Here is a 25,992-nt window from a genome sequence, read left to right as displayed (position 1 = left end):
AAAAAAAAAAATAATAATAATTATAATAAAGATATTGTTTGATAAGTGCTGATTGAAGTCCTTGAAATCCAAAAAAGTAGAGCTCGAAAAGTCCTTGAATTTCATTTGACAGAGTCTGTACAAACCCTGATTTATGTAAATAACATAGGCTGTTAGGCTGATTTTGGAATTTAGAATCTGACAGAAACATATCTGATAGCAATAGCATTGTAACCACTGTCTAAATGATTATGTTTAGCTTGATATTACATTTAATTTAGCAGTGAAAACTTCATAGACTGAATGTCTCAGATCCTCGCTGAAGTGAGCATGTAAAGCCGCGGCCAGCAGCAGCCAACCTTCTTCCTGGATCAGTGAATCACAGCTGTTGTGTGAGTGAATGTTGCATAGATCTTCAATGTTCTGTAAACATTCGATTAGACTGATCAGAGTAAGGCAACATGATGTTTATAAGAATCAGAGGTAATGCTGTAAAGGTGGAATAATAATATAATATGAGTAGGAGGAGAGGACATTTCTGTGAGTTTCTGTGTTGATATTTTGCTGCAAGTGATTTAATTATATGGTGTTTTATATAATACAGATTGTTTCAAAGCAGCTTCACTGTTATAAAGTAATGCCAATGTTGCAAAGGTTAAGAAATTATGAAAAAAGTACAGTTCAACTTTAAAGCAAGTAAAATCACATTTAATTATATAGCACTGTATATAGTGTAATCCTGTTTATACTGTAATAAAGTTACACATGGAATCCCAAGTTATAAATGTTATGTCGGTATATAATACAGATTTTTTTTTTTAGTGATAGTAAAATAAAATGCATAACATATTCTAAAGATGATCTACTTTACAGAAGTGCTGATTCTGCCTGACACACGATCCTCTACAAGCCTTTATAACAAAACTTCCCCCACTGCCTGTAGGAGGAGCACACACTAACTAAACTAAACTAAACAAGAAACTTTGATAGTAGTTAAAGAAACAAAGTTATATATTGCTTCTACAAACTGATATTAGTTAACAGTTGTGCTAATATCTACTCAAGTTGGACTGCTCCCCAAAATCACTTAAATTAGCTTTAATTTTATATCTTTATAAACAGTAGTAGGCTATGTGATTTTTCCAATATGTCAACACTGCTGAAAGCACAGAAAATTCACTTATTCCTTGTTCTAGAGGAAGAATCTGACAGAGAATGAGTCATTTACCCCCTCACCTACTTTTGAACATTAAACACGTTAAAGGATCTGCCATCATGAGTTGCTACAGACACGGTTTATTGATCACGGCTCTAATAAGCTCTTAGCTCAGCAGTTCAGACCATGGCAACAATCTGCTATTTCAGAGACTTTCAAATCTTAAACCCTTTCCATGTGTTTGTTGAAGACACAAGGTTATGTGTTGTTGTTTATCTTGCAAGGGTTTGTATTTGTATTAAGGCTTTTTCATGCAGTAATTTAATAGTCATTTACTCTTTCAAATGTTTTTAATCGAAACGAACTTCTCTGGTAGATTGACGTTTGCACTGTTATCAGCATGCTCTACTGATTGAGCCACAAGTAAACATATTTTACCCAATGTTTTCATGATGTCTGAGACCCAGGAGAAAGTCAGACATAGTTGGGAATTCCCAGTCAATTTCATTTGGAGTGAGAAAAATAAAAACACAACTGATTAACAATGACAATGTGGTTGCACCGCACGTCCTGGGAAGACTCCAAGTGTCTTGTATTTGCTAACACAGTAAAGTTGCTGATTTTGAAGTGAAACCAAAAGTTAAACTGCACATTGCTATTTATTGTGTCAATAAAAGTGGATGTAAGTCAGCCTCAAGGAATAACCAGAGATATACTGAGAGACCAGGAAATCCCCTAACTTACTCTAGACCAATTAGCTTTAAGAGGCCGGACCTGGAGGAGTGTCTGGGGAAATACAGATAGAATGACAGGAAGCTACAACATGTATACAACTCAGATCCAGCAACTGAAGTTAAGTTAAGCAAAAGGGTAAGTGATGTTCCTTCATCCATGGGTTACATGGGTATTACAACTGATAGGAAATATCATTAGCTCGGCATAAAAGCAATTACACATATGGAGAGTCACTATAAGCCATATATAAATGTGTGTGTGTGTGTGTGTGTGTGTGTGTGTGTGTGTGTGTGTGTGTGTGTGTGTGTGTGTGTGTGTGCGTGTGTGTGATTGAACTCTACGCCTTGGCATGTCTTGATAAAGTTTAGGACCATGTCGTGTTACAGCTTCAAACGACTTTGTTCATCAACTAAACCCAGTAAAGTTATAGACCTGAGGAGTTTGAGTTGGGGCTGATATTTTAGCTGGACACAAACAAAGCTTACAGCATTTTTGTCTCATTCAGTGTGCTTGTGTAATGTGTGGTAAATGTGTGTATGTGTGCATTATGTAACTGCTGATGTTTGCATGTGTTGAAAGATCTGGGTTTTATTAGTATGTTTAAATATGTATATAAGTCAGTATATTCTGTGGCTTTTGGTTGTTTCTCTTTCTACGTGTGTGTGTGTGTGTGCGTGTGTGCGTGTTTGTTAATACGACATGAGATACCCTTTTACAGAAACTTCTCCAAACAAAAAGGAAAAGCTGCTCTGGTTTTGTGTACTGTAGAATTACTGGAATATTTCTCAACCCATCTTAGACTTTTACTTCTACACTGCAGGGTTCCACTTTATTTTGATTGTCCACTCTAGACATTCTACTAACTGTAAGTAACTTTGCAACTACATGTCAACTAACTCTCATTAGAGTATTAGTAGACTGTAGTTAACTGTCGGTAGACTGTGGTTATGGTTAGGTGTTAGGGTTCGGGTTAGTAGAATAAGTTGACTTGTAGTTGCCAAGTTACTTATAGTCAGTAGAATATCTATTGCGGGACCAACAAAATAAAGTGTTAGCAAATATTAATTAGACAGTCTACTAACACTATAATGACAGTTAGTTGACATGTAGCTGCAAAGTTACTTATAGTTAGTAGAATGTCTAAAATGGACTATCGAAATAAAGTGTTACCCACTGCAGTAGCTTGAAGGATGTTAAATGTGTGTATCTGTTGTACAGCTGTATTCTCCAGTGATCATGGATAAACCAGTCTGCTTGATTGACACTGGGTCAGAAGGGAAGCTGTGTGTGCAGGAGTCAGCACTACAGATCCTGCAGCAGATCCAGGAGCCAGTGGTGGTGGTGGCCGTGGTGGGTCTCTACCGCACCGGGAAGTCCTACCTGATGAACCGCCTCGCAGGGAAACAAACAGGTTAGAACTATACAGTGCTGAGAGAGCATCCAAAAGCTTAAGAAAAACATCATGCAGTTTCATGCATATTAGTCTTTATTTTTTTGGTGTGGCATTATCAGGATTTGCATTGGGCAGCACCATAGAGTCCAAGACGAAGGGCATCTGGATGTGGTGTGTGTCTCACCCCACTAAAGCAGGAACCACTCTGGTGCTGCTGGACACGGAGGGACTCGGAGACGTGGACAAGGTGACGTAAAAACCAAAGTACTGAACAATGTGGGACAAAACATGATTTTTTTCATAATAAGTCGGGACACTAAAAATATAGCTGAAAAACGTTAGTGTCCCGGGAATAACAGGTCGTCTGGTCACCCTATTTAAAGACTAATTTGCACTGATTTAACACTGTTAAAATAGAGCCGCTTTTTTGAGATTAATCTCCCATTTTTCTAACTCCATGATTGTCTTTCTCTTTCTCAGGGAGACTCAAAGCATGACACTAACATTTTCTGTCTGGCTGTGTTACTGAGCAGCACTCTGGTCTACAACAGTCGAGGGACGATTGACAACAGGGCTGTAGAGGAGTTGCAGTATCCTTCTGACAGTTTAGATAACTATTATGTCATTTAGTTGATGCTTTTACAAATGAGAACAAATACAGCACAACTTAGTAGTCAAAACAAGGAGATGTCCCTTTTTGTAAGGTGCTAAACATATATTATTTTATTGCCATGTGTTGGTACAGTCTAGTAAGAGGACATGCATTGGGTTTATTTTGCATTGGGTTTATTTATTTTTACTGAGAAAGGCACAAAAAGGGCAAAGGGATGGAGGGGGGGGACTTATTTACATCTACTTACCTACTTCTACACCTACTTATCTACATCTAACGGCTTCCTTCATAGCTAGGCTTTGTGATATTAAAGTATTTAGAACAGGTGTTAAAACTTTGCTTAGTATGAATGTGCAACAATGTTAGATGTTGTGGAAAGGAGGCGGGAACCGGTGAACGTTCACACACATTTTAATACAAAAATAAAACAAATACAAAACAAAAGTTAAAGACAGCAGCCACTCACGGACGACTGCTGTCACATATAATAAAACAAAACACAGCATAAGGCCAGACCTGTTCCTCTCTCGAGCTTCTCCTCTGTGGGAGATACGAGACCGGTGCGTCGTGCAGGTGTCGCTCATTAGTAATCACACCATCGGCCTCGTGCCATTCTCTCACGGCCCTCGGCCTCGTCCTGCTCGCCACAGAATGACACACTTGTTTTGTTTGACTATGAATTGTGTTGTTTGACAGTCTCTTTGTGTTCATGCCTGAACAAACTGTCAGATTTGTTACTGAACTAACAGAGTGTATCAAGGTCAAATCATCAGATGAGGATGAGGACGATTCAAGCGAGTTTGTGAAGTTCTTCCCTAGTTTCATCTGGGCTGTGAGGGACTTCACCCTTGAGCGAAAGATCGATGGCAAAGACGCAACAGAGAATGAGTACCTAGAGTTTGCTCTGAAGCTGAAACATGGTAATTAAATAATGAGTTTGTGTGACTAGTTTTTGTCAACAGATTAACAGATTCTGTTACTCTTTTAAAATTCAAGGTTAATGTATTTGAATTGAGAGGAGCTACAGCATGTGCTTATTTGTTTTAGGCACATCAAAAAAAGTGATGGAGCACAACTTGCCCAGGGAGTGCATCCAAAAATTCTTCCCTTCCAGGACGTGCTTCACTTTCCCGTTTCCAACTGCCCCAGACAATGTGTCTCGTTTGGAAAGTTTGGATCCTGCTGATCTTTCCTCTGAGTTCCTAGATATCACAGATCGTTTCTGCAAGTTTGTCTTTCACGAGAGCCATGTGAAGAAGCTGAAGGATGGAATCACAGTCACTGGCAGAGGTTACTCAAAAATAAATCTGTTTAGAGTTTGCATTAACATACAGATGACTGTCTGTTGTGCAATACATTTCCCGTATCATGTTGTTTGACTTCTTTCCTTCTCTGAAGTTCTGAGTCATTTGGTGAAAATGTACGTGGACACCATCTCCAGTGGGGCTGTGCCGTGTCTGGAGAACGCTGTGATCGCCATGGCAATGATTGAGAATGAGGCTGCAGTGAAAGAGGGGCTTCAGGTTTACAAGAGTGGAATGGAGAAGCTTAAGGACTCCTTCCCTCTGGGACTGAAGGAAGTGTCCTCAGAACACCAACATCTCAGCAGCTTGGCGACACAAACCTTCATGAAGCGTTCCTTCAGAGACACTGACGGGAAGTACCTGAAATCTCTAGAGGTAGACAGAATCTCTTCATAGATTTTCAGGTTCAGATCATTTAGGATGATGCTGTGAACTGTTGACTCAGTAACACTGGGCAACCAACTGAAAAATGTAATCTCTCTTCTGGCCCTTTGTTGGTTCTGAATACATACTGCAAACCCAGTAATCAGTGTGATTATTTCACTGTCCTCTCCTGGGGTTCAATGGTATGAAGAGATGTCAGAGTATACGTTGGTGAAATCTCCTCTGATGCATGTTGTGTTTTTATAGGAAAACATTAATAAACTCTTTGATGGATACCTGTGCCAAAACGAGCAAGCTTCAAAGAGACGATGTGAGGATCTCTTGTCATCCCTCTCGGAACCAATGACAGAAAAACTCAAACAGGGCTTCTATGCCAAACCTGGTGGCTATGATCTCTTCTGCAAGGATCTGGAGGACATTGTGAAGAATTATAACAACCAGGCCAATAAAGAAGTCAAGGTCTTGCCCATATTAGACTTATTACACTTCTATACACATACTGCACATTACTGAAATATGATCATCATCATAATTATCACTTTTTTTCTTTATGTGTCTGTATGTAATAGGTCGAAGAGGTCCTGGAGGAGTTTCTCAAGCAGAAGTCTGTGGAATCAAAAGCAATTCTGCAGGCTGACAAAAAACTGACCGAGAAGGAAAAAATTATTAAGGGTGAGAGTCTTAAATCTTTAAATCCCATTTTCCCTGTTTGTTAGCTCATACCAGACTCCTTGTGAAAGAGGTGCTCAAAGGTTTAGGTACTTGTGAGAGTGCTGATGGACACTGAAGGACACATGGACAAGATGAAGTAACAGCCTCTTATTTTGGTACAAGCTGTTTCAAGGGTCCAATAATTGCACCCTGCAATAACAACTGCAGTCCATGTTTTTGAAAAGAGTGCAACTTAGAGATGAAAATAATCTCTTTGGAAGTTTTCCTCTTAGAAGGTGTCTTAGTATGTGAATCATATATAAAATCAATATTTTATGTCTTACACCAGAATAGACTCTTAATCACATAGTTTGAGTCTTGAGTATAATACATCTGTTTCCCTTTTTTTCTTTTTGTCAATGAATGACTAGAGGAAACAGAGAAAGCGACCCTCCTGATGCAGGAAATCAAATCTAAAGAGGAGAAACAGCGACAACTGGAAGAGAAGATGGAAGCAGAGAGACGGAGTAACGAAGAGAGGATGATACAGATGAAGGAGAAGATGGATAAGGAGATCAGGCTCCAGAGAGAGGAGGCTGAGCGTGCCATGGACAGCAAACTGAGGGAGCAGGCTGATCTGTTGGAGAAGGGCTTTAAGGATAAGGCAGACAGAATGAGCCAGGAGATGGAAGAGTTCAAGAGACAGAATGCTGAAGCTGAGAGTAATAGAGCTAGAGAGTTTGCAGAGATGTTAGAAAACTCCAACAAGAGACATGAGGAGTCTATGGCTATGATGATGCAGCAAAACAGAGAACAGATGGAGGCCATCCAGCGGATGAATGCAAAGTCTTCAGGCGGATGTTGTATCTTGTGAAATGCTTAAATTCTGTGATCACTCATCAGAATTTACTTATTAGAGGCATATAATTTCACAGTGAAAACACAGTATATAGAGGTATAATCTAACAATAAAACAATTAAATTGTTCTCATTCTATCTTTGCACAAACTTCAGTGATAGATTAGGAAAATTACAATTCATTTTTGTATGTTTTGTGTGTCGAGTGTAAATGATCCATGATCTATCATAATTATATGTTTATTTGACATTGCTAAGTAATTATAAACAGTGACAAAAAAGGTTAATTAGTGATTCAACAGTTTATCTGGCATTCCAAGTAAGCATCAAATAAACAGATGGTATTTCTAAAAACAAATCTGTGTGTGTGTGTGTGTGTGTGTGTGTGTGTGTGTGTGTGTGTGTGTGTGTGTATATGTGGCAAAGGAGTGGTTAAAAATCTGAGTACTACTATCAATATTCAGACAAGTAACAGAGACAAATAATAAGGTAATTAGATTAGTCTGTTTCTCTTCAATGAAAGTGTGCCATATGTATGCCCCACTAAACTATACAAATATTTACACTGCAATATGCAATGTGAGGCTTGCTAGTGCCAAACTCTATAGGCCCTTCAGGCTCAAGATATTAAAAGAGACGTTAATGAGAGGGACTTAAAAAGAAAAGAGAAACTAGAATTGTATGTGACTGCATTGGTGGTTGTAAATAAGGCCCTGGTGTTAAGATGTGCTTTAGTCAAGTGGATGATGCTAAATACAGGTGTAAGTAAATAGAGTCTAAAATGTTTTGAGCTTGTCCACTATCGACCACTTCCAGATGTAGTTGAAAACACATTTGACAGGATTGCTTCGAAGAGCCACCAAAGACCTACTCTCCACCTACAGGCCAAATGAGTAAACACTATGGGAAGCTAACCAGACGAGATTTAAACTTTGTCAGCTGAACACCCAAGTTTGGTTTGAAGATAAAAAAAACGTACCAAGCTCAATTTTCTCTCATCATTCCTGATTTCCAACAAACACACTCAGCATTCTTTCACTCAGGTCTCTTTATTTCTTTGTTCTGTGTTTTAAACTTAAACTGAAGCATGCGTGTAACCCTTTGATGCGTATGAGCAAACCAGTGTTGTGTGATATTCAGTTCCTGTGAAAACTGTTTCAGTGGATGGAGTATTCATGATATTGCCCCTGTTGTGAAAATATTAGTGCACGCTCCTCAAATCTCAACTTTTTTGATGGATTATTTCAAAAAGGTAATAAAGTTTCAATGTTAATAATTAACTGCAACACAGTTGCACATACCGACCTGTATGATTAGAACATTGTGCGTCACATGATCAACTGCTAAATTCAAACATGCTTTCGTGCTTTGGCTGGAACGGAGTCATATCGCATCTATTCAGTGTTTCCAACCACATAAGGTATATTTTAGGATTCAGACTTTTAAATACACAAGTACTAGCAAAACAATACAATTATTGTTATGATGTCTATGGATGCCGCAATAACAGTCCTTTCAATTATAAATTGGCGTAAAGCTCAGGCTCGGCAGTCTTGACGTGAATCTCAGGCTCGACAGGCATGACCTGAAGAAGCTCAGGCTCGACGCGAAGAAGTTTAGGCTCGGCAGGAAGAGACTCAGACTTGGCAGGCATTGTGGGGTTGCTCGTCTGCGAAACCCACAGTAAATGGAGAACCGCTCAGAAGAAGGGCATAGTCAATAAATTGGGCCAGGTAATCGAGACCGCACCGGTTTGTTTAGCTCAAAGCAGAAAATGTCCTTTAGAGCCACGCCTTTAAAATAAACCAAATTACATAGTTCACAAAAGTTCTTGACATAATTTTCAATGGTCTGGTTACCTTGACGAATGTTCAGGAGACACAGCAAACCTTCTTGCCACAGCTCGCATTGATGTGCCATCCTGGATGAGCTGCACTACCTGAGCCACTTGTGTGGGTTGTAGACTCCGTCTCATGCTACCACTAGAGTGAAAGCACCGCCAGCATTCAAAAGTGACCAAAACATCAGCCAGGAAGCATAGGAACTGAGAAGTGGTCTGTGGCCACCACCTGCAGAACTACTCCTTTATTGGGGGTGTCTTGCTAATTGCCTATAATTTCCACCTGTTGTCTATTCCATTTGCACAACAGCATGTGAAATTGATTGTCAATCAGTGTTGCTTCCTAAGTGGAGAGTTTGATTTCACAGAAGTGTGATTGACTTGGAGTTAAATTGTGTTGTTTAAGTGTTCCCTTTATTTTTTTTGAGCAGTGTATATTGATTTAGATCTGTGAGTGTGTGTCCGTGCCTGTGTGTACTGCTTTGACATACTTATAGGGACAAAAATGGCCTCATAGTGTCAGTGTAGTCAGAATTTGCAACATAATGAGGAAATCCCAACTTTTTGCGTTAGACTCTTTCCATGTGTATGTTGAAGACATAAGGTTAGGTCTTACGTCAAAGAGGCACTAAGGCCCCGTTTACACGAGAACGATTCCGGGTGAAAACGTAAAAATATTTTATCGGATGTGCCTTTCGTTTACACGGCAACGGCGTTTTGGGGGCTTAAAAACGCAAAAAAGTGAAACCACCCTCCAGAGTGGAAATCTTAAAAACGCTCCACCGTCGCGTTCCCGTCTAAACGGTAAGAACGCAAATCTGCTCACGGTGGCTCTCGTCGCGTACGCATTTACGTCACATGCATGCATATAACAACCAACATGTCAGATTATTTCCATACGTCGGACCTTCAATTTGACCTAGCAGCTCTGAAAAACATACAAGAGTCTTTTCAACAGTTGTACAAAATATTCTAAGATATGGTGTTGTTGTGTGGCAGTGCTTCACATTGCCACCTAGCCGCCTGGAGTACATACTACATCGAATTTCACACACTTTTGCGTCACCATATGCACGCGGATTTCCCAACCATAACGCTCGTCTAAACGCAGAATAAAAAGTGATAACGCAACGCCACTTTTGCGTTTTTTCTTCAGATCGTTTCCGTGTAAACATAGCCTCAATCTCTTTCTCTGACCTTTTCCTGGTCTGTTCCCTGCTGGTGGAATGACCTGCTTAACTCAACCAGAGCTGCCCAGTCCGTAGCCATTTTCAAGAAACGGCTGAAGACGCATCTTTTTCGGCAACACTTTATCCATTAATACTACCACTTTATCTTCTATTCTATATCTATAGCCTAAAAAAAAACAGGTACTGCTTGACATTAAACTGGGAAGGGTCATAGCACTTGCATATTGTTGTGTTAGTTTAACAGCTTCTGTTGTTCTCATATGTAAGTCGCTTTGGATAAAAGCGTCTGCTAAATGAATAAATGTAAATGTTATCTGTTGTTGTTTATCTGGCAAGGTTGGTATTTGTATCAAGGCTTTAATGCAATCATTATATTGAACAGTAAACTTATTGAACACATCTCTATGTTAGAAAATGTTTGAGTAAAAGAGCTTCCTGGACTCCTGATCTTTGCATTGTAATTGTCATGCACTACTGATTGAGTCACAGGTAAACATATTTTGTCTGATAACCAGGAAAAAGTCAGACATTGGTGGGAATTTCCAGTTAATTTCATCAGGGGGAAAAATCCACAGATCATGTGGTTGCACATTTTGGGAAGTCTCCAAGTTCTTGTATTTGCTAACACAGTAAAGTTGCTGATTTTGAAGTGAAACCAAAAGTTAAACTGCACATTGCTATTTGTTGTGTCAATACAAGGGATGCAAGTCAGCCTCAGGGAATAACCAGAGATATACTGAGAGACCAGAGAAATCCCCTAACTTACTCTAGACCAATTAGCTTTAAGAGGCCGGACCTGGAGGAGTGTTAAAGAAATACAGAGTGAATTTGAGGAAGCTACAACATGTATACTACTCAGATCCAGCAACTGAAGTTAAGTTAAGCAAAAGGGTAAGTGACGTTCTTTCATCCATGGGTTACATGGGTATTACAACTGATAGGAAATATCATTAGCTCGGCATAAAATCTATTACACATAAGAAGAGTCACCATAAGCCATATATAAATGTGTGTGTGTGTGTGGGTGTGTGTTTTAACTCTACACCTTGACATGTTTTGATAAATTTAGGGCCATGTCTTCTACAGCTTCAAATGACTGTTCATCAACTAAACCCAGTAAAGTTATAGACCAGAGGAGTTTGAGTTGGGGCTGATATTTTAGCTGGACACAAACAAAGCTTACAGCATTTTTGTCTCATTCAGTGTGCTTGTGTCTTTTTTGGTGAACGTGTGTGTGTGTGTGTGTGTGTGTGTGTGTGTGTGTGTGTGCATTATGTGATTGTGGATGTCTGCATTTGTTGAAAGATATGGTTTATATTGGAATGTTTATACATGTATATAAGTCAGTATATTCTGTGGCCTTTGTTTGTTTCTCTTTCTACATGTGTGTGTGTGTGTGTGTGTGTGTGTGTTAATACGTCAAGAGAAATAATTTTACACAAACTTCCCCAAACAGAAGAGGAAAAGCTGCTATGGTTTTGTGTACTGTAGAATAACTGGAGAATATTTCTCAACCCATCTTAGACTTTTACTTCTAGCACACTGCAGTAGCTTAAAGGATGTTAAATGTGTGTATCTGTTGTACAGCTGTATTCTCCAGTGATCATGGATAAACCAGTCTGCTTGATTGACACTGGGTCAGAAGGGAAGCTGTGTGTGCAGGAGTCAGCACTACAGATCCTGCAGCAGATCCAGGAGCCAGTGGTGGTGGTGGCCGTGGTGGGTCTCTACCGCACCGGGAAGTCCTACCTGATGAACCGCCTCGCAGGGAAACAGACAGGTTAGAACTATATTACTAATAGCCATATATTGTAAAACAAATGCAATAATAAAAATAAAGGAAACTTTCATAGCCTAATAAGTTTTGTACACATTTCTTTACTTGAAACCAAGTTATAACCCAGCGCCACCAATTAAACAAAACAAAACGAATGGGCCGCCGATGTACGAGTTTTATGGGCCGTTCAGACAAAAAAATAAATAAATATATAAAAGTATTCGAGATGTATCGGCCCAAAAAGCACGTCGGCCCACCGGGAATCTTCCGGTAGTCCCGATGGCCAGTACATGCCTTTGCACAATACTAAGTAAATTTATTTCGTTTGACAACTTAATGGCTGAGATGAGAAGACTTACCTCTATACTGGGCTTTCTTTTTATCTTGTTCCTTTCTCCTTTTCTTCCCTGTGCACGAGGGTTTTGACCGCTTCATTTTCGATCAACGGGCCAGCTTTGCCTTGCCTAGCCTAACGTAACGCAACTCCCCCTCCCCCATTAGGAAATGATCGACAATAATCATCAATTCAATCTAATTAAACTTAATTCAAATTAAGTTGACAAGTAATTAAACGTGTGGCTGAGGGGCGCCTTATGATGATCATGTTTAATAAACATGTTTTATTTCGCTTGTCATTCTAATTCTATGATTAATGGGAAGTAGGCAAAGGGCGACACTAGAGGGCGCCTGCGCCCCTAACACATTTGCCGCCCTAGGCAATCGCCTAGGTCGCCTATAGCAATCGCCGGCCCTGTTTATGCCTGTATTACAATAGTCTCACTTGACATGCAGTTGTGGTGATTATGCGCTAATCTGTCGACCACAGGTTTGACGTTCATGGTTGTACACTGCACATAATATCTGGTAGAATAGCCATGACAGTGTGACTTGTAGCCTACAAAATTTACTAATAAGCTACATACTAACTAGTTCACAGTTTACTTTCTATTCCTAAAAGTAAACATTATCTTTACACAATATCTAGCAATACTAGATCTAATCTTCTTCACAGTGGTTTGGAACCCGTCTGCCAAAAGGCTTAGGCCACAGTGGAACCATGTCTCTGCTTTCTGCCCCTTAAGTGGTAGTTCTTAATAAACAAGTTATCAAGAGTTTTGTCTTGTCAGTCTGTCAGAAGACACTGTTGTTGTCAAAATCTAACAACTACATATCCTGGTGGAAATTTGTCAGAAAACTGTTCAGCAAGATTGTTATTTAATGTGAAATTAAGCACATAAGTTGCCACAACCTAAATAAAGCACTACTCAATTTGCCAAGGAGGTAAACAAAATATTTTGGTCAAAATATGCTCTTTCTATCTTTTAGGATTTGCATTGGGCAGCACCGTTGAGTCCAAGACGAAGGGCATCTGGATGTGGTGTGTGTCTCACCCCACTAAAGCAGGAACCACTCTGGTGCTGCTGGACACGGAGGGACTCGGAGACGTGGACAAGGTGACGTAACAGCCTGTATGATATAGTGTGATAAAGCATACATCAGAACCTTTTATGAGAAAACTAAAGTTTAAGTTTTCAGCATTTACAATTATAGCTGAAAGTAGCAAATGTGTATAGAAATCCTGTTCGGTTCCATCGAAAGCGAGGCATCCTTTTACATCAGCTTGATGCGTCAGGGCCCTTTGGACAATCTTTCTCATTTTAAGTTGGGGTGTTGGACATATTTGAGAGACCAGTTCACAGAAAAGAACCAGTTCAAAAGAACAATTTGTCCACAAACCAGACATCAATAACCATTCATGTGTTAGTTTCTGACACATTTTAACCACCAGGGTGTGCACAGTTCCACTATACTGTCAGGGGTTTGTGTAATATGGTTACAATCTTGTCATGTCATTCTTTGTCAAATGATTGAATCCTATCTGTCTCAGGGGGACTCAAAGCATGACACCAAGATCTTCTCTCTGGCCGTCCTTCTGAGTAGCACTCTAGTCCTGAACAGCCGAGGGACGATCGACAACAGGGCCATAGAGGAACTGCAGTATCCTTTCATTCAGTAAAGTCTTCATTCCAAAGTTATTCCTCATCGTGCGTATTTCACAGCACCACCAATCGTAACAGTTTGATTTTGTTTTGTCGCACCGCTCACACCTGGTGTAGACGCTTTGCAATCCTTTCACAAAATTGCCCATGCTTTATACAGAACCATGCATCATTCATCTATATTTCTACACGGCTCCCTGCAGTACTCAATTCTGATTCTTCAATTGCGCCATCTAATGGTGTGTTATTGCACAACAACCACTACAACTGATAACAGAACGTTCAAGCCTTTACTATGTCATTTTGAGATAATTTATATTTTTTGTTCAATTATTGACTTATCTGGCAAGTAGCCACATAATGGATAATTATACAGTGTAGTCTTTGTAACCATGATCTGTAACGTCACATTTACAAGCGCCAAAACCAAGTGGATGCTGCACACTGGTGGTGGATTGAGGAGAGATCCCCTGATATGATTGTAAAGTGCTTTGGGTGTACAGTAGTACATATGAAAGCGCTATATAAATGCCTCATTCAATTCAATTAAAAACTCTATTGTTTGAATTTCGTGAATAAGATTGACAGAATCTGAGAGCTGATAAAAGTAGCCTACTCCGTCTAGTCTGTCGATGTCAGTGTCCTCTTTGCTTCGCAATTTCCGCAATTGCGTGAGAAAATGGATGTGTGGCGTGAGAGCGTATGAAAAGTGTCAATTGCGTGAGTCTCGCGCTGAATTAGTGAGAGTTAACAGCCCTGCTTTCTCTGCTCAGTGTCGATTATCTTTTAGCCAAAATATCGTCATATAACAGAGGTAGAATTTTTACATACACGCCACACGTGCCACTGCCTAAACTGAAACTGACTGACTGGTCTTCTTTCTATTAGAGGTGTAGAAAATGGGCAAACAGCTCTCAGAGAGAATGGGTTGTCATGTCCACACATGCATTTATTTATTTCATAAAATCGCAGCATTTTGCGTCATATAATCTCATAGGCTTGACATCGCGATTGCGATATGATTAATCGTGCAGCACTAGTCCGAACTGACTGTCCTGCAGAGTTTATCTCCAACTTGCCTCACCAAACACTGCCTGGAAGCAGTGGCGGTTCTACATTGAATTACACCCTGGGCGAGACCCCCTTCGAGCTAGACCCCCCCCCCCCCCAAACCAAAAAAACAACAACCCAACAATAAAATCACATACCGTTCATTTGAAAAACACAGTTAATAGAATCAAGTGATTTTGCTAGATTAATCTAACTTTCAGGGAGGAACCATTAGCTCATTGGTTACTGCCCTGAATTCTATGCATGGAGCACTTTTAGTTATGACTTGTTAAAATATACTTTGTCACTAAATAGAGTTTTTAAAAGTGAAAGGGTCCGAGAGATATTTATGTAGTAACACAATAGTTATCTCTTAAATAATTTCTAACAGCTCTCATATTAACAACTATCCAAACTGTTTTAGACCTAAAATAGCTTTTGTAGGCCTATGTCACTCTTAAATGTCAGAGAAAAGGACAGAATCAGAGATTATTTTTTAATAGAAAATTGTACTTTGCATATTATAGGCTACTGTAAAAACACATAATTATATTTGATCATTATGAAAATGATTTCCATTTCATGAATATAGTGACCAAAATGATCACGGTTAGAATCTTGTTCAAAAAGCCTACCGTAATACACAATGAAATCAATGCACCAAGTTAATAACATTAAAGATGATGGCCAAATTTTAAAGGAGTGTCTTTTATGTTATCTAACATGCACACGTTCAAATAAACTTTTGACAAAAAGGTTTTATAAAAAGATAAACCTCACATATTTCAGCATTTAAATCATCTTTATAAAAAGAATGAGTCAATAAAGATACATTCCTGACATTTATAATGCACAGTAGCTTATCTTTTATTATAAATAGTCAAATTCGGTCCGATTTTCCCATGGCTGTCGTTGTTATACAACCATGCACTGCGCTCTCTACAACGACAAAGAAAAACGCTTGCTGTAGCTCTGCTAAAAGATTTATTTACGGAGAAGAGAAAAACACCCACGTGTTTGGGTGCACGTGCACTCCCATACTTAAAAGTTTAAAATTTTTCATCTCGCTGCTTCTGGAAAAAATGAGCGCGTCGCTTCAATAATGAGCGCGCTTCCCGTGCGCCTACATTTGAAATAACGACCTCGAGCGCGCAAAAGACGCGATACGTGAACGCTTGGTGAGCTCCTCCAATCAGGAGACCCCCTTGACATCGCTTCTGTGAATGGCACCTTCTCAGCAAGCAGGGGCGCCATTGCCAATAATTGAATTGAAATGATAAAAAATAGAAAACCTTCGCGGCACAGAGGATTTTTTTTTACTGCTCGTGCCGCCCCCCATGTGACATGATGAAATGCCGCCCCGGGCGACTGCCCGGTTCGCCCGTGCCTAAAACCGCTACTGCCTGGAAGTTTCTAGTATGCCTACTAGGACCTTTATTAGCTGGTTCAGGTGTGTTTAATTGGTGTTGGAGCTAAACTCTACAGGACAGTGGCCCTCCAGGAGCATGATTGGACACCCCTGCTCTATAGCAAGGGAAGTACTGGCCTTCCTCCCTCCCTGGCAGGACAGGTGTTAGCCTTATAAGGCCCCAATAGCAGAGCTCTAAGACCAATGCTGCCCTACAAAGGCAAAAGACCTTAACTCACCAGAGTGTGAAACTGAGAAAAATGACTTTAAAGTTTTTTTGTTGTCCAGCCAATTGTATGATAGGTAGGACAATGAAAATTTGCCAAGTAGTTGTCATAATGAATATATTTATCTACATTAAAAAATATTTAGCTCAAACTTGACCTTTGACCCCTATTCGGAAGTTACTGTATTCTGCCTTTGCATTATCTGCAAAACAATAATGGGTCATACAAAGGCAAAATACCTTAACTTCTAATTTATTGACCATTTTGCCTTTTATCACTCTATACAAACATTTCTATGATAACAACGATAGCCTTAAAATAACATTTAGTAAGTTCTGTCTAGTAAGGGTTAATATTACATCAATAGTTACAAAATATTACAAAATAAAAAAATTATGAGAAAGACCTTAACTCGCTAGAGTTTGGAACTGAGAAAAATGACTTTAAAGATTTTCAGTTGTCCCTCCAAATTAATTATAGGTAGGACACTGTAAATCTGGCAATTAGATGTTTTAGTAATAAAAATTATCTACATAAAAAATCTTGAGCTCAAACTTGACTTTTGACCACTATTTTAAAGTTACTGTACACTCTGCCTTTGCATTGTCAGCAAAAAGTGAGAAGTTATGCCAAGGCAAAAGGCAGTAACTTCCACATTATCAATATTTGGTTGATGATCACCATTAACAAAATCATTATAGTAACACCTGTATAAAATCTAGTGATCATGGCATTTATTTTGTATGATTTACACTTATAGACATCTACTTATTACTACCCTGTGCTTTGGTTGCATTCTGGTGGCATTATTAATACATGAGACATGGCAAAATACCTCCATAGCGGTAAGATCTTCAATTGGTACCGAGTGGCATAAGACTTGATAAACGCGCGTTCAAAATGATCACGATAAAACAGGTCCTCGCGCACATTCGACCTGGGGACTCGCTTATAGTATATTCGTGTTCGAAGGTGTCATGCTCCTCGTACGTTCACGAAAAGTACGAAGTACGAACGCAGTGCTTTCCATCTTGAGACTCGGTGGGGAGCGCGCTCTGGACTACCTAGACGACTAATGCATTTATAGCACAACCTTCTGTGTTCTGCGTCTTTTCAGTAGCGGTGGTTTCAGCTGTCTGCCCTATTATTGTGCAGTGCACTTCGCTCGTCCCGCGGATTTATTCCGGACAGTGTGATTGTAGGTTCAACCCGCTTGTAACAGCTTGTCTGATGTTGTATGCACCAACAATTCTTGCTGCATTATGTTGTGTGCACCAATATACCGTTGTTGCTTCATTATTATCACTCTGTGATATATTAGTCGCGCGTCGGCTCGACCGTGTTCAGGGCGGAGCTGAAGGCGCCGGCGAAGTTTTGGCACTCTGCCAGCTAGATGCATGATTGTTTCAACCCGATCTGGGTGAGGCGGGGATTTAGTTCTTTGTTGTATTCACCTGCTACGGCGTGTGTAACATTTTTTTCTGTCAACTCTGCATATATCATTCGCGATGGATAGCTTATCGCACGTTTTTCATATGGAGCGGGTTCAGACCATACTAAATGTTCTGACCGCATTTGTGCTGGACAAAGCTCTGAGGACATCAGAAGTTACAGGGACTGATGGCAGCTGTACAAAGTACACAGGCTACATCGTAATTTCAATTTTAATGGAGAGCAAAACAAAGGCAGAACACCGTACAATCTGAAAGGTAGCATATTTGATAGAATGCCAGCACCGTAACTTCATATTGACGCGCGGCTAAACAAAGGCAGAGTGCCGTAACTCTAAATAAGCGTTCCAAAACAAAGCCAAAGAGCGGTAACTGGTGTTACGGTGTTCTGCCTTGGTTTCTCACGGGCTTTTGGAAGTTACTGTTAAGACAACAACCCATTATTTTCTCGAAAAAACGACGGAATTGACTCAAGATACTTATCCACATGATGAAGGGGGTCTTGAATGTGCCAAAAATATAAAAAACAAATTTTCGACCAAACACGAAGTTACGGTCTTTTGCCTTTGCACGGCAGAATGGCTCCGCTATGTCCACACCTTGACAAAGCGGATGGTGTTGTCCATCGGCGACTGCAGGACCTGAACCACGAGGTGTAGATGCTCAACATACAATCAATCGGCTTCTGATGATAAAAAAAGGTGACGTGTATTACAGATGCCTTTTTTTTTACTATACACACTCCACATATAACATCATGGACTGCCATATGCCAGTGATTTCTCTGCCAGATAGTTCTCTTGTTTTCTCTATGGCGTTTTTTATGTTCTCTGTTACCTTAGTATTCAAACCTAAGCCACTGCCAGATATGTCACTGAGTTGACTGAGTATATAAAGGTCAAATCATCTGATGAGGATGAAGACGACTCAGAGTTTGTTAAGTTCTTCCCTAGTTTCATCTGGGCTGTGAGGGACTTCACCCTGGAACATAAAATCAATGGCAAATACGTGACTGAGGACCAATACTTAGACTATGCCTTGAAGCTGAAACCAGGTAAGATTTAAATTGAGCTTCTAAATGACCTGATCATCATTGAAAATAGTGTGTAAGAGATACTGTACAGCCAGCCAGAATCACAAAATAAACCCTGACTAGAAGGTCAGAGTCTGTTTTAGGAACAATTTTAGAAAATATCACTGAGTGTCGGAAAAACTTAACTTAAAATAATAATCTAATTTCTGTTCAAGCAGTCAGGCAACCAAAAGCAACAGGGAATAGCAATTTACAAGCAACACTGTATTTTGCTAACCTCTTTTACAAAAAGGTGTTTCGTATCTTTTAAAGGCACTTCAAGAACAGTTAAAGAGTTCAACCTTCCACGGGAATGTATCCGAAATTATTTCCCATCCCGGAAGTGTTTTACTTTTCCGTTTCCAACCAACCCAGAGAATGTGTCTCGCCTGGAGAGCTTGGATCCTCCTGACCTTTCCCCAGATTTCCAGAAGGTCTCAGATCATTTCTGCAAGTTCATCTTTGACAGGAGCGAAGTGAAAAAGCTGAAAGATGGACACACAGTCACAGGCAGAGGTGATTCAATCGGATATATTAAATGATGTAACGTGACAAATTAGCAAAATAAACATTAATATATTATTAACTTACTATATTCATTTACACAAGTGAATAGCAGTGGTAACCAAGACACATGTATTTCTCCTGTAGTTGCTGCTAAACTCCTGTCAACAAGAAACCATTTTGGTTAAAAAACCTAAGCTTCTTTTTATTAGGTTGTGTTCTCATTGCACTGTAATGCCCCATACCAGCAGGAGGAAAAAGACTGGTATGGGATTCTTCCATCTTTGTGATGTAATTGCACTGAACTAGGAGACTCAATATAAGCTCCTAATCTTCAGAAGAGAGTGGAAAATTGTAATTATTCCCACTAAAACTAGCATAAATTGAGTTATGACATTGTTTATGACACTTTCTGGACTTCATGTTAATAATCTAAAGCTGCCCAGTTAATTTCCTTGAGTCTGACCCTTCTCCTTCCCTGAAGTTCTTGGTCAGCTGGTGAGGACGTACGTGGACACAATCTCCAGTGGTGTAGTTCCATTTCTGGAGAATGCTGTGATCGCCATGTCAAAGATTGAGAATGAGGCTGCAGTGAAAGAGGGCCTTGAGGTTTACAAGAGTGGAATGGAGAAGCTGAAGAAATCCTTTCCTCTGGAACTGAAGGAAGTGTCCTCAGAACACCAACGTCTCAGCAGCTTGGCAACACAGGTCTTCATGAAGCGTTCCTTTAAGGACAGTGAAGGGAAATTCATGAAATGTCTAGAGGTGATGCCCAGTTAATAATGTACAATTCCTATTAAATTGTTATTCAAGAATCTATCTATCTATCTATCTATCTATATAATGTAATTAATTACGATTTGCCGATTAATTAAATTAATTGCACATTGAATTTGGCTGAGAAATTACCCCAAAGATCATTTAAAGTCATTATCGTGTTAAATAATAAAACATAAATTAGACATAAATTAAAGGTAGCTTTAGAAATAAAAAATGTATTTGATTCAACATTGAATTTATTATTTTAAAAAAACTTTAGACTACAACAGCCTTGATTACTAAACATTCTTCAAAGTTTCTTATTTTATGTTACACAAATGAAAGAAAGTCATGCAGGTTTAAAACAACATGGGGATGAGTAAATGTAAATAAACAGAATTTTCATTTTTGGGCAAACTATCCCCAAAATATGATTTATTTATTTATTTTTTATGAAGAGATACTCTAAATAAAAAGCTTAAACTGCCAGTAGGTGGCGATAAATGTCTCAATGAGTCGACCCTTTTCAATGGCTCTTTATCAATGGGCCATTGTATAATTGGTTCGCACAATAGTTCTGCTCTGGCTTTATAGGTAATTTTTTTAAATTTTGCAATTACAGACAGTATCGTGTTTAAAATATAACACAGTATTAGCTTCTTATTTATTGAACTGCTGTAGAAAAACCGTATCACAATTGCACTTGTGCTATTCGGGACAAAAACAGCACTCGTGTGATATTGCATTCGTTACTTGTTTGTTATTGCTCAACTATATAAATGCGTGACAAAAACTCATGACCTCTACTGGCTTAACAAAAATATTACTCTTTTTTTTAGTATTTGCTCTCCAAGAACAACTTTTTATGAAGAAAAATAAGAAAGTATTGGTGAATGAGGCCCATTGTTTTGACTGTAATAAGTAATGTATCTGAATCCGAATCAAAAGCTAAAAAATAAGATTATTTTAAATGGCCATTGTATATTAAACTATTTGTTCAATAGTTGTAGCCTCTAAGGGGGCTTTCACACTGGCAGTTTAGTTCGGAACGGGGCACGGTTCGCATGAAAAATCGCTAATGTGAACGCTGTCATGGGACCCGGGTGCGCACTGGGGTACCGAACCCGAGACTACCTGGAGGAGGTGGTCTGAGTTCGGTTGCTCCCGAACCGTGCCGCGGTTCGCGTGAATGTGAAAGCAACACGGACTCGGGTGCGCACTTGTTCAGGAAGTAAAGTAACCTGCGCATGCGTTTTAGCTTATTGTGATGTATTTAGTTAAATAAAACACTTGTAAGGGATGATAGTGTTGATGATTTACCTTGGGTACGAGCGAGAGTGAGCCTGCAGTGTATTCGTGCATTGCGCGTGGAATCAGGGAAACAAATTTGGAAATCCACTGTCTCCTCAAAAGAGTCCGTTTGCAAGCAGCAGAAGTCCACCTTATGTGACACACGCACAGTAAACCTGTAGTGTTCACTCAACTGCGCATAATAAAAAACACAATATTGACCCGCGTTCTGTTTTCTATCATGCGCCGTGCACGTTTGTGATGATGTAATATGCACGCAAACGCACCAGGGTTCGATAGAATCCAGTTGTGTGTGAAACCAGACCAACGCTGCGGGGGACGCCGGGAACAAACGCGCTCGGGCTCGGACCGCAGCAAACGAGCCCAGTGTAAAAGCTCCCTTAAAGGCAGGTGTCTTTGATTAGGGTTGGAGATTAAGGGCGCTTTCACACTAGCACTTTTGGTGCGCACCCGGGTTCGAATGACGTCAGAGTTCGGTTTATTTGGATGATGTGAACACTGTCTTCCGAACTCGGGTGTGCAGCCGAGTCCTTAAAAAGGGTGGTCTGGTGTACGGTTCACTGCTGATATGAACGCAATCGTACCAAATCGCGGAAGTGAACCGCTATTGATGACGTATAATGTAATAACGTTAGCTCTTTCGTGCACGCGTGCGTGTGTGTGTACACTTACCTTGACGAAAAGCGATATTGACGCACTGCAAGCAGATTATTTCTGCTTGCCTCTGCAACTTTTGCGGCAGACAAACGCATTTCTGACTGTATCTTTTCTTTGAAAACAAAACCAAATGTGAAGCGAGCAATTGACCCTTCACAGGGAGTTTGATTGACAGGCGATCTAACCAATCATAATCCGCCATTTTGTCCAACAAAGCAGTCAGGAAAGACAGTAGATTGACATGGGAGGATTTGAACTTGAAAAACGGAGTACTGTACTGACATCTTTCCGCGGTTAAAACAACATTCCTTTTTATGTTCATTCATGTTTATTTGATGCTATAAATTAACTAGAAGGAAGAGATGATCGGTTCACGAGCAGCTTTAACTGAAGCTCTACAGCGATCTGTCCGACACATTAAAGAGCCACAAAATGGTATTTATTGACCTAGCAACAGTAACTAAAGGGGGCGGGTCTTTGCGAACGATCAATTCTATCCATTTTGACGCCTTTCATTCATAGCGGTTACTAAGCAACACGATGATGCGCCAGCTGCAGCTTGACGCAAGCTTACTGCGGTTCGGATACAAATAATAAAATGTGAACACAGTCCGCAGGGGGCAGGGGCAGGGGAAGGGGGGAGCAATCGAACTCAGGTTTGGAACAGGCAGTCGAACCAAGTGTGAAAGCGCCCTAACTGTGCAGGACAGTCGATGGGCAGGAGCAGGATTGGGCAACCCTGCTCTAAATGATGTTTTATTTACCAAGTTCGTGAGAAGCACGTTCAGATAATTAAACCTAATTAAACACCTGTGGAGCACATTCAGATAATCAAAACTAATTAAACACGAGGGGAGCACATTCAGTTAATCAACCCAATCAACAAATTAAGAGTTATATACAGCAGACTTACCTCTGTTCTGTGACAGTTTAACAGCATCTCTTCACCACCCATCTCATCACTTCTAGTCCTAACTACTCTTACAACAACCGGGGGAATACTCTGGGTTTGGGCAAAAAATGCTGAGCTCGCCAAATACGCATAATCTTTACCGTTTAATTTGATGTAAGTGTGAACTCGTGAAATGGTATTTAAAGTTTTCTGTTTCTAATATTTTGTGTGATGCTGCAGGAAGACATTAATAAACTCTTTGAAGAATACCTGTGCCAAAACGAGGAGGCTTCAAAAAACAGATGCGAGAATCTCCTGTCATCCCTTTCTGCACCAATGACAGAGAAACTCAAGAAAGGATTTTATGCCAAATCTGGTGGTTATGTTCTCTTCTCCCAGGACCTTGAAGACATTGTAAAGGAATACAAAATCCAAGCCAATAAAGGAGTCAGGGTGAGTATCAACATTTTACACATTTGCTGCAACATTGCAGATTTCAGATGTTTTCTATCTATAAGAGGTTTGTCATGTTTTGCTAGAATATGTGTTTATAGAATATGGGAAACAGTGGATTAGGAGTAGACAAATCAACTGGAAACAAGTAGATTCCTGGTTTGAATCCTGGTTCCTTCTAGAATAATCCTTGTGCAAGACATTGATTCCCCGGTTGTTGGGACATGGACACGTGTAATAGTAGTAGTAGCAGTTTTCAGATTATCATATGTGTGTTGTCCATAGGCAGAAGACACACTTGAAGAGTTTCTGAAGCAGAAGTGTGTGGATTCTAATGCCATTCTGCAGGCCGACAAGAAACTGACTGAGAAGGAGAAAAAGATCATGGGTGAGAGTCTTTTGCGTCCTGGATGAGGCAACGATAGCACCAACTAGCGGAGAAAGCCAGTACATCTGTGATCTGTGTTTCAGCTGTAAGAGTAAAAATTCCATACAATGTTATCAATTTGATACATTTCTTGCATGCCAAATATTGTTTAGCACTTAGTTTCGAAGATCAGTACACAATACCCTTGGCTGGCTGATCATCTGCTTAATGTTAACCTTTGCAGTAATGTCTTGCTAGAGGGAGGCACTAGACTGCATTGTAACCATCACGCATGGTTGGGATCATGCAGAACTCTTCAATTTTTAAGATGTGCCTCACTTATATAAAACCTCACAGATAAAGCTTCCAGCACTTTGTATGATAGGGAATATTACCATTTCACCCAATTTTGATTGAGTAATACAGATGCATGTTCTTCAAGAGCCTTGTGCTGAACAGTGTACAAAATGAACATGAACAACTCTAGGTTGGCTAGTCTGGTTACATTTATCATTTGATTGAGGACTTTTCTCTTCAACAACTCTCAGTGAATTGCGTCAATGCCTAATTAAAGTGAAAAGTCAAGATTTGAAATGCAATGCAAAATTGATTGGAAATTTGGGTGCACTTTCCATTAACCTTTATTTAATTTGCCTCAACATCTTCCAGAGGAAAGAGATAAGGCTGTTCTCCTGGCTCAGGAAATAAATACCAAGGAACAGAAGCAGCGACAACTGGAAGAGAAGATGGAAGCAGAGAGACGGAGTAACGAAGAGAGGATGAGACAGATGAAGGAGAAGATGGATGAGGAGATCAGGCTCCAGAGAGAGGAGGCTAAGCGTGCCATGGACAGCAAACTGGGGGAGCAGGCTGATCTGTTGGAGAAGGGCTTTAAGGAGAAGGCAGACAGGATGACTAAAGAGATGGAGGACTTCAGGAAGAAGAATAAAGAAGCAGAAAAGAAAAGTGACAAGCTGTTTAAAAATATGACAGAAAACATGAACAAAAGACATGATGAGACTATGAAGCTAATGATGAGGCAACACAGTGAGCAGATGAAGGCAATCATGAGCATGCCGAGGCCTAAGTCAGACTCCTCCTCTCTAATCTTGCGTCTGTTACTCGGCGGTATCAGCAGTGTTTTATTCTCAGCTCCTTCTCCCCGTAAATGCAGCTAATCTATCTAGATATGTTTGCAAGAGGTGATCCGCAGGCCCCAGCCGTCACACCAGCTACTACACAGCATCTCTTACCCAGTCAGAGCTCCTCACATTGAAGCAGACACTCCCTGGGAAAAAAATGTTATAATGAATATTCATCCCCTAAAGCAACATGGCTTTGAATCTTTGTATCATTTGGTATATTGAGTAATACAATGTTCTTTTTAAATGCCAGATAACATTGCTGGTCTAAGTGTAAACATGTTTCTTCTGGTCATAATATTTGTATTTATCACTTGTGGACTTGTGCTTGTCCATACACACTGCACCAAGACCTTGTGTAGTGGTTTCTCTTTCAGTATGTGATATTGATGTGACTAATTTAATTAAATAATCATAGATTTCCAATTATTGTGTTAAGTGTTCTTTGAACAATTTAATGTTCAGTACTGTCATATATACACACAAAGTACTATTACATTAATTTTGTCTGGGACCTGGAATGAAACACATGAGGTTGTTGTGTAGGGAGAATGCAGAATCATCAACTATCACATGTGGGATTTGGACTTTTTGGTTTCAGGAAGATTGGCTGGTGGGGGTTCATTTTGTGTTCAATTTTATATTTATTTATATAAATATATATATACTGTATACACAGACAAACCAAAAATTTATTCAGACACCTTAAACATTTCTCACATTCATAAGAACTATTATAATAAGAGAACTATATAAGAAGAGTTATCAAATCAGTTGATATTTCACTGGTTTTGTCCGTCCTTCTGTTAGACTGTCTCA

General features: G+C 39.8%; 1 protein-coding gene across 3 annotated transcripts; it reads left to right on the top strand.

Moving 5' to 3' along the window:
* The first annotated feature begins 1,878 nt into the window (after positions 1–1,878).
* Positions 1,879–25,248, top strand: LOC130070273 (guanylate-binding protein 1-like). Of its 3 annotated transcripts, none has more exons than XM_056234609.1 (10): positions 1,879–2,005; positions 3,089–3,281; positions 3,383–3,510; positions 3,744–3,853; positions 4,606–4,796; positions 4,924–5,166; positions 5,275–5,555; positions 5,811–6,023; positions 23,950–24,052; positions 24,701–25,238. In XM_056234609.1, exons 2-10 carry the CDS (start codon positions 3,107–3,109, stop codon positions 25,207–25,209), a joined length of 1,953 nt encoding a protein of 650 aa, XP_056090584.1. In that variant the 5' UTR covers positions 1,879–2,005; positions 3,089–3,106; the 3' UTR covers positions 25,210–25,238. The 3 variants fall into 3 exon arrangements, with proteins under 3 accessions (XP_056090584.1, XP_056090603.1, XP_056090594.1); XM_056234628.1 differs by lacking the exons at positions 23,950–24,052; positions 24,701–25,238 and adding exons at positions 6,134–6,236; positions 6,647–7,419 and having other exon boundaries at positions 1,886–2,005; XM_056234619.1 differs by lacking the exons at positions 1,879–2,005; positions 3,089–3,281; positions 3,383–3,510; ... (3 more) ...; positions 5,275–5,555; positions 5,811–6,023 and adding exons at positions 10,922–10,994; positions 11,691–11,883; positions 13,207–13,334; ... (3 more) ...; positions 20,077–20,357; positions 23,452–23,664 and having other exon boundaries at positions 24,701–25,248.
* Positions 25,249–25,992: the final 744 nt, after the last annotated feature.

Source organism: Rhinichthys klamathensis, unplaced genomic scaffold (genome assembly GCF_029890125.1).
Source record: "Rhinichthys klamathensis goyatoka isolate OS25496 unplaced genomic scaffold, OSU_Roscu_1.1 h1tg000018l_1, whole genome shotgun sequence".
In the NCBI taxonomy this organism is placed as follows: Eukaryota; Metazoa; Chordata; class Actinopteri; order Cypriniformes; family Leuciscidae; genus Rhinichthys; species Rhinichthys klamathensis.
The sequence above is the reverse complement of the archived record's forward strand: the minus strand, read 5'-3'. Positions and strand labels throughout refer to the sequence as shown.

What these genes read in the sequence shown, in the direction of transcription:
- LOC130070273 (XM_056234609.1), top strand. Translation starts at nt 3,107, where the DNA reads ATGGATAAACCAGTCTGCTTGATTGACACTGGGTCAGAAGGGAAGCTG. An exon ending in CCTCGCAGGGAAACAAACAG is followed by an intron (nt 3,282 to 3,382) that starts GTTAGAACTATA and finishes TGGCATTATCAG; the next exon opens with GATTTGCATTGGGCAGCACC. An exon ending in AGTACCTGAAATCTCTAGAG is followed by an intron (nt 5,556 to 5,810) that starts GTAGACAGAATC and finishes GTGTTTTTATAG; the next exon opens with GAAAACATTAATAAACTCTT.